The 18,040-nt window shown below is 37.6% G+C and overlaps 1 protein-coding gene across 14 annotated transcripts; it reads right to left on the reverse strand.

Moving 5' to 3' along the window:
• Positions 1-238: 238 nt before the first annotated feature.
• LOC131229362 (uncharacterized) lies at positions 239-16,793 on the reverse strand. Of its 14 annotated transcripts, none has more exons than XR_009163277.1 (7): positions 16,464-16,787; positions 16,108-16,334; positions 11,405-13,256; positions 10,910-11,015; positions 9,794-9,870; positions 557-637; positions 239-378 (listed from the first exon to the last, which is right to left on the reverse strand). XR_009163277.1 is itself a non-coding variant. In XM_058225302.1 (6 exons), exons 2-5 carry the CDS (start codon positions 16,255-16,257, stop codon positions 9,805-9,807), a joined length of 360 nt encoding a protein of 119 aa, XP_058081285.1. In that variant the 5' UTR covers positions 16,258-16,411; positions 16,464-16,787; the 3' UTR covers positions 239-378; positions 9,794-9,804. The 14 variants fall into 14 exon arrangements, 1 of the variants encoding a protein (XP_058081285.1); XR_009163285.1 differs by lacking the exons at positions 16,108-16,334; positions 16,464-16,787 and adding exons at positions 14,320-14,363; positions 14,470-15,584; XR_009163280.1 differs by lacking the exon at positions 16,464-16,787 and having other exon boundaries at positions 16,108-16,444.
• Between the last annotated feature and the right edge of the window lie 1,247 nt (positions 16,794-18,040).

Raw genomic sequence — 18,040 nt, forward strand, 5'->3', positions numbered from 1 at the left:
GAAATCTACGAAGGCATCAGTAAAAGGCTCCCAACAAGCCAAGCATGATTCACATGTCATAAAACGCCGACATATGTCATGGAAAACCTTTAAATACACATAAGTAAAAACTGTTGACTGCTTGTAAAAGTGTTGACCGCGAGTTATTTTTTTTCTTAATCCATTTGATTGTTTATATTTAATTAGAACCTATATTGTTTTTAAATATTTAGACCCTAAAAAATGTTGCACAACACAATTAAAAATGAATACTAAATAAATTGTATTACTTTACAATGAAAAATATATAATATTTACAATAATGTGTTGAAAATGTTCTGAATACATATAAAAGAAATCCCTCCATCCAACTATATATCATCTGTCTGGGCCTGCAACCTGCAAGACAAAATAATAAAAATAGATTAATTACATTTCAACTATTTCATGTGATTTGGATAGCATATCTTATGAAAATCAATACCCCCGTAAGAATGCATTCCTTCCCATACAAGTCAATGAAAGGAGGAGCTCATTCACTACAAGCAACAGGGTCAAATTCCAATCCAAAACTTACATGAGGCATATCCGGTGACTTTCAATGGCCAATCCAATCTATGGTAGGGATTGATTTATGGGAAGATGAAGCTGCAACAACCTAAAACAACCAAAAAAAAAAAGCTGCGACAACCTATCAAAAAAAGAAATTATAATAATGTCTCTTACCATTGTTGCCTTGATAAATCAACTCATCTAAGCCACTGCCTATTTTTACACCACTCATGCACAACATATAAAATAGCTAAAAACAACGGTGCCATCGAAGGAGAAGGCCATCATGAGCAGGAGATTATCAAAAAAAGAGCAGGTTTTTGGGGGTATCTAATGCAAACTGTATATCAGGATACACCTCCCTTGGTACTAGAAATGGAACAGTCCCCAATGTAGCTTTTCCCAATAGCTGAATGTATCATTACACATTTTTCATTTTAGAATTTTACAGCTATGTTTGGTTGTATAAGCAAATTGAATTGTGAAAATTCAGTTCAAACAAGAAGAAAACAGCAAAAAGTAATGATGTTTCATTAGTAAGTAGCTCTCACATTGCAGCTACGTTCCTTCAAGTCGTCAAACTTGCAATAGTCGAGTTGCAATTGGGAGTCAGAAAATCAATGTGAATACAATGGCAATCATAAACTTTACTGGAAAATTAATTGTAATCCAATTTGATGTTGCATCCAAACAGGCTTTAAAAGAGACATGCCTGATAATTTCACCATGGGCTTTTAGCCATTGAGGGTTCTGTTTTTGAGATATTCTTTGTTTGTTCAAACTTGCAAAGCTGAAGTTGGTCTATTTGGACAGGCTTATGCTGGTGCTGTAATGCTGACGGATATCGTTTTCTGGTGTCTTATAGTTCCGTTTCTCTCGATCCAACATTTCAGCCTGAATATGGTGAGAGATTTTTCTGCATTTTTATCTTTTCCAAAAGCTCAACTCGGCTCGACCCGAAACTGAGTTCGGGCCGAGTTCGAATAGGTCCCAGTTCAGCCTAACTCGGTCGAGAGTGTGTGTGTGTGTGTGTGTGTGTGTGTGTGTGTGTGTGTATTTCATAACCTAACCCTACCCGTCCCTTTCCCCTTTCGCTTTTTGAGATCACCCGACCCCAGCAACAGTGCCCGACCCCACCAAACCTTGCTCCCTCTCTCCCTGCCTGACGGCCCGACCCCACCAAATCTCTCTAATCTCTCTCTCTCTTGTCCGACCAGCGGACGAATGCCGTCCAACCACAGTCCGGCGCCCCCCTCGACGCTCTCACCCCTCGAATCTCTCTCTCTCTCTCATCCGACCAATGAGCGGACGCTGTCCGACCATAGTCCGGCACCCCACTCGACGCTCTCACCTCTCTAATCTCACTCTCTCTCTCGTCCGACCAGCGGGCGGAAGCTGTCCGACCACGGTATGATCTCTCTCTCTCTCTCTCTCTCTCTCTCTCTCTCTCTCTCTCTCTTAAATGGATACAAATTTTCCTATTTTGAGGGGAATAGATACAAATTTCCCTATTTATTGTGGATAAATCATCTGCTAGGTGGACTCCATGAGGTTGGTAATAGTTAGTTTGATTCAATTGGTAATTTAGTTTCTATTTTTTATATGTATTTTTCAGTGATTATGCTTGGCAAATGAGGGTCAAGGACTCACAATGTTGTGTGCATACTGCACACTCATGTAGATTGAGATGAATCATCACACATTCATACTAGGAACCAATTTTCAGAGCTCCACTGGGTGTGGATCCATCTAAGTAGGTGCAGCCCTCACTGTGGGACTAATCCTGATGTATGTGTTGTATATCAGTTTTGCCAGTTTATTTAAAGGCATGGACCTAAAAGTGAGGCAAATAGAGATCTTAGGTGGACCACACCATAGGGATTAAATTCCCACTGTTGAAAACTGCTTGGGTGTCACAAAAGTCTTCAATCAATCTGTTTGTGTTTTTCCCTTTATCCAGGTCCGCATGACTTTGTCCTCAGGTTGGACAGAAAATAAATATTATTGTTCGATCTTAGAAAGTTTTAATGGTGGGCATTCAATGACCACTGTTTACTACAATGTACGTTAGTTGAGATCCGTACCTAGTTCATTTTATAGTATTTTTGGGGCCGTTTCCTAAAATGAGCTGGCAAAACCGATGGACAGTGGGAATATATAGCACATACTTATAAGTGGGCCCCAATAGCAGGGCCATTCGGACTTGACTTGATCTTGGGTTGCACCTAATCTGCCTTTTGAGGTCCATGTGTCCGCGTTATATATTGCACATCTTGGCTGCACTTGGATTCCAGCCCTTTGTAACAAACACCGATGCTTTTCCCACCGTGATTAAACAAATGCCTAGCCTAAATAGGCCTTGTGGCCTTGTGGCTCCTGTGTGTTACGTACCATTTTTTCTTTGTTAATGAGGACACATACATCGTTGTGGTAAGCATTGCAGGAGGCCGATGGCCACTCTCACAGCCGTCCATACATGGTTGTCTTTTCAACATCCGTGAGATGGCGAAACAAGAATCAAGATTTTATTATTATGCATTTTACAAGAAGAGACGGTCATCAGTTGCTTTTCTTTGCAAGTTGTCTATTGTGTGACCCAGATGCTTAGTAGTGGGCCTCACATTTGCATTTCAACCCTAGGTGCCCATGATCTTAAAGTTAAACCCTCGATTATTGTTTCCTGCTGTTGAATTATTATGCTTTAGATTGCTGGAAGCTACAAGTGCTTAGCCATTGTTTTCCTTGTTTATCCTAAATCAAAGCCCACTCCCGATGAGCTCTCTTAGCTGGTAAAATTTGTACAAGCTCACTGTGGATTCTTAGGAACATATCTGCAACTACCAATTACTCAAATTCATTCCATTGCTAAAAACATTCCACAAGGATGGTACCTGTTTGGTGCTTCATTATCAATCTGTATCTGGTTGGATGATACCTGCATGTTTAAACTCTCTAAATGCAACACAGAATATATATATATATATATAATGCCTCAAAAATATTCCAGAATAGAAGTTCCTGTCCTTCAATGCAAGTTTAGTCCTAATGAGGAGATCTAGAACATACTATATTAATTATAAGGCTAAAAAGATGCAGTGGGATTGATAACTGCATTATACTGCATTGACTTTCCATAAAATAAATTTTCAGAATAGAAGTTCATGTCCTTCAATGCAAGTTTAGTCCTAATGAGGAGATCTAGAACATACTATATTAATTATAAGGCTAAAAAGATGCAGTGGGATTGATAACTGCATTATACTGCATTGACTTTCCATAAAATAAATTTTCAAGCATTAACATCCAAACAACTATAAGAAAAAACAGAGATTGTCATTAAATAAAAGATTTTAAAAAAAAAATCCTCCATTTGTTGACCATGGCACATAATCTCACCTTGTTCATCCACCAATTGGCCCTGGTCCTAGTCTAGCTCTCTTTAAAGCAAATGTGAGAGATGAATTTTAATCCATTGTTAGTTTATATGCCATCCAAGTAGAAAAAGTAAGTTTAAAGCTTTTATTTATATCTTGGAATTGTCATTTGATTTATGATTTATTTATATCTTTCATTGCAATATTTGATAATTGATTTCAGTTTGACTAAATAAATATGTGCATATTAAATAGTTATTTATATTTTTGTAAATGCTGTTAATAGTTAGTTTGATGATGAATGATACTTGCAATTGAGAATGACAATAAGCAACTTATATATATATATATATATATATATATATATATATATATATATATATATATATATATATATATATATATATATATATATATATATATATATATATGTTATCCTTGGAGGCTTTATTTTTTAGGAGGACGTGATATTCTTGCAGCCTATAGTATGGTGCCCCAATATTGTTTGTATGTTACTAGTATATAGTAAATATTATTAGGTTAATTTATCAAAACAAAATCTGGAAAGTTAGTTTAAACACATTTTGTTATTAGTTAGCTAAATGTTGAATGTCAATTACGATTGATTATGGAATTATTTAAGTATAAGACTATCAGTTACCAATTATAAAATTGATTTCTTTAGAACAACAGCCCGTTTGGTAAAAGAGATAACACCTCTAGCCGTACTCTTTGAGCAATAGCTCCTTTGGAGCCCGCTTTCACATTGGCCCAAGGGTCCTAGCGTGGAACTACCAGATCTGCCCATTGACTCTAAAAGAGACAATGCTTTTTATTTTAATCTTAATCTATGCTTATACCAATTGCCTATTGGATATATTTTTATTTTTTTATTTTTGTTGTAGTATAGGATAATCAGTTGCCCATTTGAAGATTTCTATGTTGTCAGACATAGATTGAGTGTGTTCATACATACATAGAAATTCTCAAATTGTCCCTTTTTGGACAGTTCAATGTTGGATAGACAGTAATGTTTTCATTTATTCTAATTTAAATGCACATGCTTGTTTCGGTTCGTCTCTCCTAATTCCCTCTGGATATATTTGTTGTATTTACTTCCTCATCAAATATGCACACTTTGTGTGGATAGTTGATGTGTGAATCAAATACAAGATTAATATATTCTAGAGAGATAAGGGGAAATGCTGCCGAAATTTTGGCGTGACATTTAAATTGAATAATGAAAGCATTACTATCTATTCAACATTAAATGGGTAACTGATTAAATTATTTTTATATTGTTGTTGTAGTATAGGATAATCAATTGCCTATTTGAGGATTTCTATGTTGCTAAACATATATTGACTGTGCTCATGATGCATAGAAATTCTCAAATTGTCCCTTTTTGGACAGTTCAATGTTTGATAGATATTAATGTTTTCATTTATTCTAATTTAAATGCACATATTTGTTTCGGTTCGTCTCTCTTAATTCTCTCTGGATATATTTCTTACATTTACTACCTCATCAAATATCCACACTTTGTGTGGATTGTTGACGTGTGAATCAAATCCAAGATTAATATATTCTGGAGAGATAAGGGTAGATGTTGCCGAAATTTTGACGTGGTATTTAAATTGAATAATGAAAGCATTACTATTTATCCAACATTGAATGGGTAACTGATTTATCCGCTTAGGAAATTCTTTACTAAAGTTTAAGGATAAATGAAATTGTTTCATATCTTTAGAGATAGCTAGTGAGGATGAAGTCTCAACTACCCCTGGTGCCGGTGCATCAGCCACATTACCATTTGTTGTTAAGGGAGAGGGGTCTTCAGCTGCAAATAAAGGAAAGAAACGGTCAGTTTTCTAGGATAATTTTGAAGTAGTAGTAGTTAACAATGTCACCAAGATCATATCTGCACTGTAAAAGTCTATACACTAAAAGTGTTGGGGGGTCGACGTGTCATTTAAACAGACATAGACAAAGTTGTGTAAGGAGACCTAGACTTCCACCTTCAGGCCAACAATTGCTATCGTTTACAAAGTCCGAAGGATCTGCTTTTGAAGGTACACTAACCACTCATAAGTTTGAAAAAGAGAAGCTAAAGGAGTGGTTTGCAAAGCTTATTATCATTGATGAGCAACCATTTAAGATGGTAGAGAGTGAAATATTTATGGGATACAGTAAATTCTTTAATCCTCAGTTTGAGGTCTCCCATGTTATTGTGAAGAGGGAGTGCATGAAGATTTATGCCAGTGAGAAAATGAAGCTGAAAGCAGTTTTAGATTCGGTTTCAAGGGTAAGTTTGACGTCTGATATGTGGATGGCGCAAAATCAAAGAAACTGTTACATTTCATTGACTGCACACTATGTTGATGAAAATTGAAAACTCTGGAAGAGAATATTGAACTTTCGTCACCTTCCACCTCCCCATTCTGGTTTGGTTATTTCAGATTGCATTTACAACTGTTTACGAGATTGGGACATTGAAAAAAAAGTCAGTTCATTAACTTTAGATAATACTTCGATAAATAAAAATATAATATCATTCTTACGTAACCAGTTCAAGGCAACCGACAATTTATTTTTTGAGGAAAAAATATTTCATGTTCGGTATTGTGCACACATTCTCAACTTAATTGTACAAGAAGGGTTGAAATCAATTGACCAAACTATAAAGAATGTGAGGGAGAGTGTGAAGTACATAAGAGGCTCGCCGTCAAGATTGAGTATATGGAATGACATCGTCCAACGTTTGAATTTGAAGTCTCCAAAAACGTTGAAGCTAGATGTATGCATGCGTTGGAATTCCACTTTTGAGATGTTGGATTTGGCCCTGGAATTAGAACATGCTTTTCCAGAATATGCAGTGCATGATAGAACATATGCTCGGTTGCCTACTGAAGATAATTGGAGCAAAGCGAAAGAAGTTTACAAATTTTTGAAAGTTTTTTGTGACTGTACGAAAATATTTTCTGACAACAAGTTTCCTACAGCAAATATGTTTCTTCCAGCTATGTGGAAGATCAAGGATGCCCTGAAGAAAGCTGCTGATGACGGTCCATTTTTTCTCCAAATCATGACAGGTGGTATGCAAATGAAGTTCGATAAGTACTGGGATGATTGTCATTTGATAATGTCCTTAGCTGTTGTTCTTGATCCTCGGTGCAAGATGAGTTATGTTAAGTACATCTTCATGAGGATTTATCCTAATGAAAAGGCAATATCTGAAACCTCGAAGGTTCGTGACGCAATCGAAGCATTGTACAAGGCGTACACAACCACGGTGTCCACACCAAGTGCTTCTGAAGTTAGATCGCATGTTGCTTCAAGCTTCGATAATGATTATATGTCTTTCTTAGCAAAAGAAAATATAGACAGACACGAAAGAATCAGAGTTAGACATGTATCTCAAAGAGTCGGTCGTATTACGGCAGGATTCAGAGTTCGATATTTTGGAGTGGTGAAAATTGAGAGTTAGTGAAGGAAAATACCTTACACTATCGACAATGGCATGAGATATTTTGTCAATTCCTATTTCAACCGTGGCATCGGAATCTACTTTTAGCACAGGGAGTAGGGTCGTGAGCAAGACTAGAAGTTCTCTTGCACCAGATACAGTGGAGGCATTAATTTGTACACAAGATTGGTTGTGTTCGAGTCTAAGAGGTTATGATCTTGATGAGGAAGAGGAGAAGAATATGAATGAAGCCACAACACATGAAACAACAGCAATATGATGGATGTTTGGAATGAATGTTTTTATTTTGTTAGTTTATTTGAATTTGCAAATGTTGTAATGGGTACTCTTTTATTTTTATTTATCTGTTATGTTGATGGATGTTATGCAAGTTACGCATTGCATTAATGGCTCTTTTTTTAATCCATAAATTGCTTTTATTTTATGTCGGCATTTCATTATTGTTAAAAAGCCTAAAATACTTTTCCAACACAATATTTAGATGTCTTCAAGCGAACCATCGATTGATGTTTGAGACTATGATTCCTTAGTCCATTCTCCAAAGTATGGAAAATTAAAGATTTTGTGTAATTTGTGTGGAGTCAAGTTTGTTAACAAAACTAATCGGCTCATATTACACTTATCCTGTCGGGGTGAAGATGCAAAACCATGTCCTAAAGCCTCAAAAGAAATCCAAGTTCTTTTCCAAGCAGTTCTTGATTCAAACAAAAAAGTTTCCACTTCTCAATCCAAACTTTCTGAGGCAGAGAAGGAAATTAAATTATTAGAATTAGAAGAAGAACAATTCCAACTCGCCTTAAAGCGCAGTATGGAAGAGGCTTCTACACATCAACGATGTCCTTCAAGACCACATTATGTCGAAGCAGATTCAAGTTGCACGGGTAAAAAGAAGAATAGTAAGAATTCAGCTAAGTTTCTCTCCAATCTGTGTGCATTTTACAGGACGTTAGGAACTGTGTATAAATCTTTTCACAAAAATAGTTTGAAAAATCTAATTCAAACTATACAAGAGGAGGGCGATAAAAAGCTATTTCCACCTTCTGAAGAAGGAGAGGTGAATGAGTATGTATATGAATATTTAGATAGCAGCTCGAGCTCAGCAGATGAATCTCCTCGACAGTAGTCAGTAGTGTATGACTGTATTCAGTTTGTATAAAATGTTTTATTTTATGCTTTGTCAAATGTATGTAAATGTAGTAAAATTATAATATATCTTCTCTCTCTCTCTCAATCTCTCTCTTCCTCTCTCTCAATCTCTCTCTTGACTTCTGGAACAGTTCACCGCTCATCTTTAAAGTGACAGTGACTCATCCACCTCATAGACATATAACTTGAACGGCCTAGATTCATCCAAATACAAAATTGAATTATAATGTCCTGACTAGTTAAATTTTTTGTGGAGTCCATAGTTCAACACTATAAACCGTTGATCAAGGGCCTTGTAATGGGACGCGGATTACCTACCAAAGTTCTTCCCATGAACTTGCTGTAAGGTTCGAAACTGGCCCGAACTCGCCCGATTGCTAACCAGGCTAGACATGTTGGCCCGGTGAACGGGCCGGGCCGGGTTGAGCCCAGTTCGACTCGGATCGACTCGTGTACACCCCTAGTTCCGTTTCTCTCTATCCAACATTTCAGCTTGAATATGGTGAGAGATTTTTCCACATTTTTATCTTTTCCAAAAGGTTAATTGTTGGAAGATAGAGAGAGCTTTCCATGTCCATGCCTGTGTAGCAAGACACTCCATTTTCTAGAATTTGTGTGTCTGAAACCCATGTAGGACACACAACTGACACTTCTATTAGGAAAACCTTGGGGCCTGTTTGGATGACACTTGAAAGTGAGCTCATCTTATCTATACTATATAAGGCAAGTGGCTTTTGGATATTTTTTCCACAGCAATTTGTTTTGTAGGATGGAAAATTTTGAATATTCAAATGAAATGGGAAGACATTTTAAACGAAGGGCTACTTTGTGAACTAGAAAATATTGTTGTCGTCCATGTTTCACCTGCAAAAAAATAAAATAAAAAAAAGTCTACAAACGGCTTATATTTTACCCACAACAAAGTATTTTCATCTTTAAATTATTATTATTTTTTTGTATGTGAGTAGCCAGCTCAAACTTCTCCTCTTTGAATGTAACTGGCAAGGAGTTTAGTAATGTAACTGGCAAGGAGTTGAGGACTTCAACCCCAAAACAAGGAAGATCTAAAGCTCAAGTTGGCCCCAACTCGGAAATGTGGAGACGATCCACCCATCATTGAAACTACTAACCCACACCTTCACAAAACACCGCTGTTTTATGCAATTAGCTTACATAAAACTTATTTCCATGCGAAGAGCAGATGGTATGATTTTTGTCTTATGACATCCAAGAGTAAAACGTCTGAGGAACTTACTGGTTTATCCTCTATGTGATCACCATTGGGTTCAACCACCTTTTTAGCAAGCACCTGACCTCTTGGAAGTGGAGCACCTGTTAAAACATTCTTCTCAGCAAGAGCTGGCAGGACAGTATCATTAAAGAGTTAATAACCAAAACACTGGCAGAACCATGAATCACGAACAGCTCCATGGTTTATAAGATCAGCAAAAAACAAGCAATTACTACAATTTTAATCTTTTTGTTGTTGCATAAGTGGGCCAGCGGAAGGGGATGGAAAAACATCCAACTGCGATTTGGTGGTACATCCAAATGCACCTTTAATGTACTCTGGAACTATACTATGTGACTTAGCTTTGATGCTTGATGGCACATAAAAGCTGCAGTATAAACAGGATATCAGAGATGACAATCATGGAACAAAAACCATATATACACGTGGCTCTTGTTGTTCAGTGTAGGATAGAAAACAGAAGCTACAGCTCTTTTTGTTCGGTGCGGCAGAGAAATGAAACCCATGTTATAGATGCTTTATTTATTCTACTTTACACTGTCATCTCAAAGTATCATTGTTTATGGGTGAAGTGTGGTAAAAACAATTTTATGAAAATGCCTCCAAATACTGCACTGCGCTGGTGCAATCAGATGTACTGTCTAACTGAATTGCAATTACAATTCATATCTGTTGAGCCCATTCTAAAATTTAGAAGGCAAACACACATACACACCAAAAATAAATAAATAAAAAGACTGTGAGAGAACAACCTGGATCAAGAGATATTTGATATGGTTCATAACTGCATGCCAGTGTGGAATACGTGTGGAAGTTCTAAACCATTCATTAGGTGGGTCATGGTGACATGTTTATGAGTTGGGTTATGGAGGTAGGTGTGTCTGACATCTTGCATCTGTTTTCGACACCGACACATGTCTAACTATATTTTTTTACCTTCTTCGTCTTCTTTTTTGGGATTGGCACATTTATGTACAAGTTAGCTATGATTGTTGTGGATTGGTTGGTTCAATCAAATATAGAAGTATTGACAAAATTTATGGACATCATCATCATACGGTTCGTATGTTGCAGCTGCATTCCAGCCCCAGTGAAGCTCATACATAGCAATTAGCATACCTTAATGTTAGGCAAGGTCATGAAATTCTTGCTGACATGGACAACAAGCTTGTCCATGAAAGCTGGGACGATGTAGAAACCATGCATGGTGTTGTCTAAGTTGTACCTGGAAACAGTTTCCGAATGCACAAAATCAAAATCAGTGGCCTGTTTGGGAGACTAGAATTCAAACAATTCAAGAACTGGAGCTTTGGCATTTCTTTTCATTTTATGTATCCGCGGAGCCCGGTGCTGATGTACTCGTAGGAGTTCATGGGAACCATTTCCTAATTGTCAAGTTCATTTGCATTAGCCTACCACTCCATACATTAATATATTCATTAGGGATTCTTTTCCTTTATGAAGATTATGAATGCCAACTTATTCATCAAGCTCATAATGGAGAAACAATTGTTCCCTAACCAATACATGTTAGAACTATAGAATGCAACTTCAACTTCATATACAATTATAAACGAAGGAATGGCATCACAGACAAAATAAGGAAGATCATACCATTGCCTGGTTCTTGCCGGCAGAACCATAAAATTCCTCTGTTAGAAAGACCAGTTAATAGTGAGCAAGATAGGAAAATATTTTATTAGTTGAATAATAAGCACACACTGGATGGTAATGCAACTGAATTCTCTTCTTCTCTTTTAAATATGACAGAAATTGGTGATTATCAATGGATGGAGATATCATGCAGAAACAAAGAGTGATGCTTAAAATAAGTATAGCAAGCATTTCGGAGCAAAGCTCAACAAAGATATATAAGGGAAATTCAAAGTAAATAAGCAATGTCCATGAATAATAATAATAAATGAAGATATTATCGGAGGCTGGAAAAAAAAAAAATCAGCAGTGCAATTAGACTTGATTCAAAATTTTTGGAAGAGATTCAGGATTCTTAAGAAAAAAAAAAAAAATCTTTCTTTTTTTAAACAAGTGTTTTCCTTTTTCCTTTTTTCTTTTTTGACTTTTCATAAACTATAGAATCATTCATGAATAAGTTGTGAATTAATCAATCATCATTGTATCCTTGTCCCAGCTTTTAGGAATATTCTTACGACAATCATTAAGATCAAATGCCCTATCTTCGCTCAAAAAACCTGCAGTTGGTATTGGATTATGACCCCACTAGATTTTTAAAGAACATCTTCCTCAAAAATACAACATCCAAGTCCATGCAAGTACAAAGATCAAAACACAGTTCTTCAAAAGCCATGATATTAGTGTCAAGACCATCATCTCGTAAAGGCTTTATTGCCCTTATGAGATGAAATTACAGCATTCAGGGCATAGACTGATTGAGCAAAAGATGTATGCTTTGATCTGCAAAAGAAGCAGAGTCTGATGTGAACCAATGCAAGCATGTGAGTATTTATGCCTATGAATAGAACTCCATTGGGAATGAAATACTTGATGCAACTAACTCCAATTACTGAAGAATAAAGAAAAAGGAATGACTTATGGAAAGGTTGGGCCACTCTTTCTTTTACGATTACTGATACAAACTCACTACAAGGTGACCATCTCAGTCACCTATACTAAGCCTAAACCCCTCTCTATAGATGCTAGTCAGGTTGGAGCATATCCAAATGATCTAGTACATCAATCCAAACAATTGATGGAGCATAACCAACATTTAAATATAATAAATCCAAACGGTCTAGTACAACCAATCAAATCCAAACAGTCTAGTACATCAATCTAGACCATCCAAATCATGGGCCTGTTTTGCATGGAGCATAGCCAAAATTTATACTGATCGGACAATCTAATTTATTTGGTGTTGGCCATTGAATTTGAACCGCTATCCATTTTATTTTAACTGGCCATTTGAAGGCTAAAACTAGAAGTTTCTTAATTAGTGTAATTTTCAAGGTAGGCTCCATCCACAATGGGACCTCCAAATTGGAAGGTCTGGATTAGTGCCATATGTATGGTGGATGAGTCACCACCATTTGGGAAGTTACAACGTACACACATCAGAGGGTGGCCCATGTTACATAATGCATCAAGTGGTAAGAAAGTGTAGTACCTGTTTCACTCTTTGCAACACATCTATTGCAGGAATGGCTAAGTAGCCATTCCTTACTCTTACTCCGGTGGTAGACTCTCAGGAGTTGCAACACTTGGTTGAGGGTTCAAGTACCCATAGGTGGTGAAATTCCACTACGCGTGAGTGTGTGGTGGTGTGTGTAAAAAAAAAAAAAAAAAGGTAGCCAGGAAGATGATGTTGGAACCATGGATGTTGACGAATCTCAGGAATTGTCATTAGCTTAATTGGATCCACAACAAGGATCTGGGTGATCAAATCACTTGCTCCAACAGACAAATGGCTAGGAAGGGTGCATTTTCCACTCTGATGACAAAGAAAGGTAACAAGCATATAAAACAACTTGCATCTAAAAATACTGCATGTATTAAAACAACAAGCATTTTCCAATCATGTTTCTTTCTCAGCATGTTGCATATCTACATAGACAACATCAGCATCCTCCACAGATCTTTAACTGCATCCTAGCAACAGTACCCACAGATTTTGTAGTTTCAGTCCTAAAGAATTCAGTTTAGCCAAGAGAAAGTGACAAAAAATAATGATGAAACCTTAGCATTCACAGCGAGAAGTAGCTGGCAAATATCACCGGTACCACGAGGGATATTTGCATTAACTCAATACAACTCCAGTATTATTTCACCACTCAAAACTAAAAGCTTGTCGTAAAAATGATATGAAAAATGCTTATGGAAACCAAATCAAATCCCCTATTCATACAGCTAATGCATATAAAAATAAATAAATAAAATCCCCTGTTATGCATGCAATTTTGCAATCCAAGGATGGTCACAATTTTTTCTCAAAGGAAAGGCAAGATTCTAGAGGGCTTCCCTGTTCATTCTTGCTGCTGCTGCAAAGACAAAGACAAAGGCAAAGGCAAAGGCAATGGCAGAATCAGCTTGTCTTATGCAACAAAACTGCTTCTCTCATTCTACTGACAACTCGCTTCATCACCACAGTCAACAGGTGGATCCAGCCCCTGTATTGGAAGGATCCATCTCCTTTGGAAGGTTTGTGTCAGAATCTCTAGATTGGGGAAAATGGTCATCCTTCTCTCATAACAGGCACTTGGAAGAGATGCAGAAATACTCCACCCCGGGCTCTGTTGCTCAGAAGAAAGCTTACTTTGAGGCCCATTATAAGAGAATTACCACTCAAAAGGCGGTGGCATTGCTTGAGCAAGCAAATGCTGAGGTGAATAGTCTCTCGGAACAAGAAGAGAATGACAGAGTTCAGAAGGGCAATGCACGAGATTCAGCCACTTAAGAAATTGCTGATAACAGCTTTGACATTGTAGATAAGAATGACAAGTTGGTGGAATCAAATAGCAATGCAGGTGGTGATAAACCAGATGGAGTTGAGTCACCTGAAATTAACACAGGGTTCTTGACTGAAGCAAAAGGGTCAGACCTGAATGAAAAAATGGATGGTCTGGAAACAACGAAGGTTGAAGAAGCAGATCCATTAACTGAAGAAAAAATTATCATAGAGACCCCAGTGCAGATTCAATCCTCACCGCAACTTGGAGATACAAATAATTACAGCCACCAATCGGAGAAGCCACCATTAAAGGAAAGGTTTGCTGCTAATCAGAACTTGGCCAGAACAAAAAAGAAATCAACAGTTTCCACTTCAAAATCATCAGTTCCAAGTCAGGCATCCAATCTTCCTCCTTCCCCAGCTAAACCTGCAACACCCGTCCGTCCCAGAAAAGAAAATTCATGCCACTCCAAACACTAAGAAGTCTGCAAGGGACTCAATGGAGAAAAAGAGATCAACCCCAAAATCATTGCATATGTCTATCAATTTTGCACCATATCATGCTGGTGAAACCACTCCTTCCATAACTAGAACAGAGACAATAGACTCCTACAACCATGGCAATCACCTGTATGTTCCTACTAAAGGTTGCCTATATATGTTCTAGTTCTTGGTTGTTATGCATCCTATGTATGATGGTTTTGTTTTACTGTCTGCAAAAATAAAAAATAAAAAATAAAAATAAATAAATAAATAAATAAAATCAGCAAAGGTGTTGGACTGTGATAGTTAGCCATACAATCAATGGCTCGAAAAAGGAATGGTTAAAGCAATAGTCCACATTCAACAAATGTAACTAACAACAATTGCATGGCCACATTCGTCGGATCACTCTGATTCTTGGTCTGTGGCAAATCCATGCAGTAGCCCACCAGATCAACAGTCAACACAAATGTTTGCCGCATTTACAGTGAAAGGAGCCGCATAGAAGTTAGAAGACACACTCTACATAATTGATTATAGCATTTCTTAAACAGAAACACCAATGTTTAACCTTAAAAAGTTTCTCAGTTGCTAAGGGCTGAATGCCAATTTCAACAAATGGCAGATCTGAACCAAAATTGAAAAATGTACGTTAAAATGAAAATCCAAGGACTGTGAGTAGAGTACATGGTGCATATTTCCTGTACCTATTTTATTCAACAGTTGCTCTGCATGTTGGCCTGTTTTCCCAGCCTGTACTCCACAGAGTTGGGCCAAATGAAAATCCAAGGGCAGTGAGTAGAGCACACAATGCTTATTTCTTATAGCTATTGTATCAAACAGTTTCCCTACATATGGAGCATATGTAAAAACTCAGTGTTCACCCAATGGGGGCGAAAACAGTACCAATGGGGGGGGGGGCGGGTGGGTGTGGTTGGCAATATGCAATGCTCAACAAGAGCTAGTGGCATCCATACACCGCTTGGTCCATGAGATTCCCTGGACAACTTAAATGATCACTCTCTTGATATGATTGCTTTAATGGGACCCACATGACCGGTCAGATGGCTCAAACTATTGGATTGTTGGACCCATAATTCCAAGCAACATCCTTAGTAGATTTGTATACAAGCAGCACATCCCATATAAGGCTATACGGTCGAGCACTTCTGAAAGAATCTTGTTAGTTTGGAATCTTTAATGGTCAGTTTTCTCTTATTACAACTTGTTAGGTATAGAGCATCTTAATTAGTTAAGGTTTGAAATAATAGGATGCAAGCAGGATTATATTTTAATTGGGATTTCTGTTTCAGGAATTTCATCAAACAGCTGACGTGCTTGTTGCTCACTGGAATTTCATCATACAAAGCAACACAAGGAAAACGATAACCAAGCTAAGGCCGAATGCTACCAAGGTAGGAAGGTTTGAAGGCTTCCCTGATCTCTCGTTTGGGAGATATACTGCTACAGGATGGATTCCTGCGAGATGTTGCATTCGCTCCAGGACATTGTGCCACATCAGCAGGGCCATCGACGAACCAAACACGCCCACCATTTCCATGAACGAGATTCAGCATTTCGTAGTCAGATGGAGAATATTGCAGACAGAAGGTTGTGAACAACGGCATAAATTTTCATCTGGATCGGGAAAACCGTGGTGGAAATCGGTCTGGTTGAAGACACAGTTGGAAATCGGTCTGCCACTGCCATGGTTGCTGCCTAATTTCTGGCCATTAAAAGAGAAAATGAGAGAGAAAGAGAGAGTACCTTTCACTTCGTGTGCTCTGATTTCTTCTATTCCCGTCAGCTATTAGAGGGAGATTGATCAATGGCTGCTTCGAAGAGAACGAATAGGGAGAGACGTCAATGGAGAGGGACGGAAATCAGGGAGATCGAGAGATGGAAGGAGAGAGATCGAGGAAGGCAAAGGGACAAGCGAGATGGAAGAGAGAGATGACGAAGGGAGAGGACCGGGAGAAGCGCACGGGACAAGATACAGAGAAACGAGGGAGTGTGCGCGCGCGACAAGAGAGGGAAACGGAAATGATATTTCCCTCCGCGTTTTTCCTTTTAGTATCATCGTTTCATCGGCGCCCACGTTTCAGAAACAGGGCGTTTTTGGACGGCTGCCGGTGATTCCCATGATCACCGGCAGTTAATATGGCCGCCGGTAAAAATAGGCGCGTGGATTACTCCATTTTCTTGTAGTGTCAAATCTAAACTTTTCATTAACCTAGTCACTTATGAATGAATAATGTGATGATCGGAATGGATTCCATCGTCCTATCATGCCTAGGAGACAATGATAAACAACAAGATTTACCAATCTAACATTCTCATAATAGAAAAGAAGATATTCAAAGCCATCACAGTATTTATTGTAATTTGAGTCATAATAAATCATAGAAAACTGAAAATATTTCTTAAAATCAATATAGAAATCAATGATGTTCAACAAAAATAATAATCAAAGCAAGATAATCATCCCAACATGCTACAAGTTTCACCTCTTAGCCCTAGCTAAGAGGTTTAGTTAACCATAGACATGATTGAGACTAAAACCCTTAAATAAAACATGAAAAATAAATAAGGAATGAAGAAAAACTTTTGGGAGGCTACTCCACCATTTAGCTCTGCTTCTAAAACCTAATTCCTCCTTAGAACTCCTCAAAGAACCCATATTTATAGCATTGTCCGATCGTCTTTGAAAACCGCCTCAAATTTACACACTCTGTGTAACACTTTTGATGTCATCGAGCGACCTTCAATGTCATCGAACGCAACTTGAATCCGGAAGTCGCGTCTTTTCGCACTATGTAACTTTTTATGCCATTGAACCTTCCCTTCGATGTCATCGAGCAGTCCTTTGATGTCATTGAAGGGTGTTCGATTAATCGAGAATGTGTTTGAGTGTTACAGCGAGTTGCTCCAAAAATCCACAAAAATCTCTATGTCATCAAACCTTCCTTCATGTCATCGAGAAATGCATCCAATTTATCCAACAACCAAACTCGATTTTCATGTAATTCTTCAATGTTATCGAACACAACACCCTGAAAATCGAGAGTCGAGCAGGAAGCTCAACTCTCAAGTTCCAACACATCACTTATGCAACATAAATAATAATGATTGTTGTCCATATTTGTGCATTAAACATGAGTGAGATTATACCAAATCAACATATCATACTCCAGAGGCGATTAAATTAAGTAAGCGGAAGACTGTGATAGATATATAAAGTGTGTAAGTGGATATAAACCCCAGATTATGTTTATATCACCAGGCTAAATAATTACATGTATAGTTTCAAAATATACAAAATGATAAAGTGTAATGTCATCTAA

Source organism: Magnolia sinica, chromosome 16, assembly GCF_029962835.1.
Source record: "Magnolia sinica isolate HGM2019 chromosome 16, MsV1, whole genome shotgun sequence".
Lineage (NCBI taxonomy): Eukaryota > Viridiplantae > Streptophyta > Magnoliopsida > Magnoliales > Magnoliaceae > Magnolia > Magnolia sinica.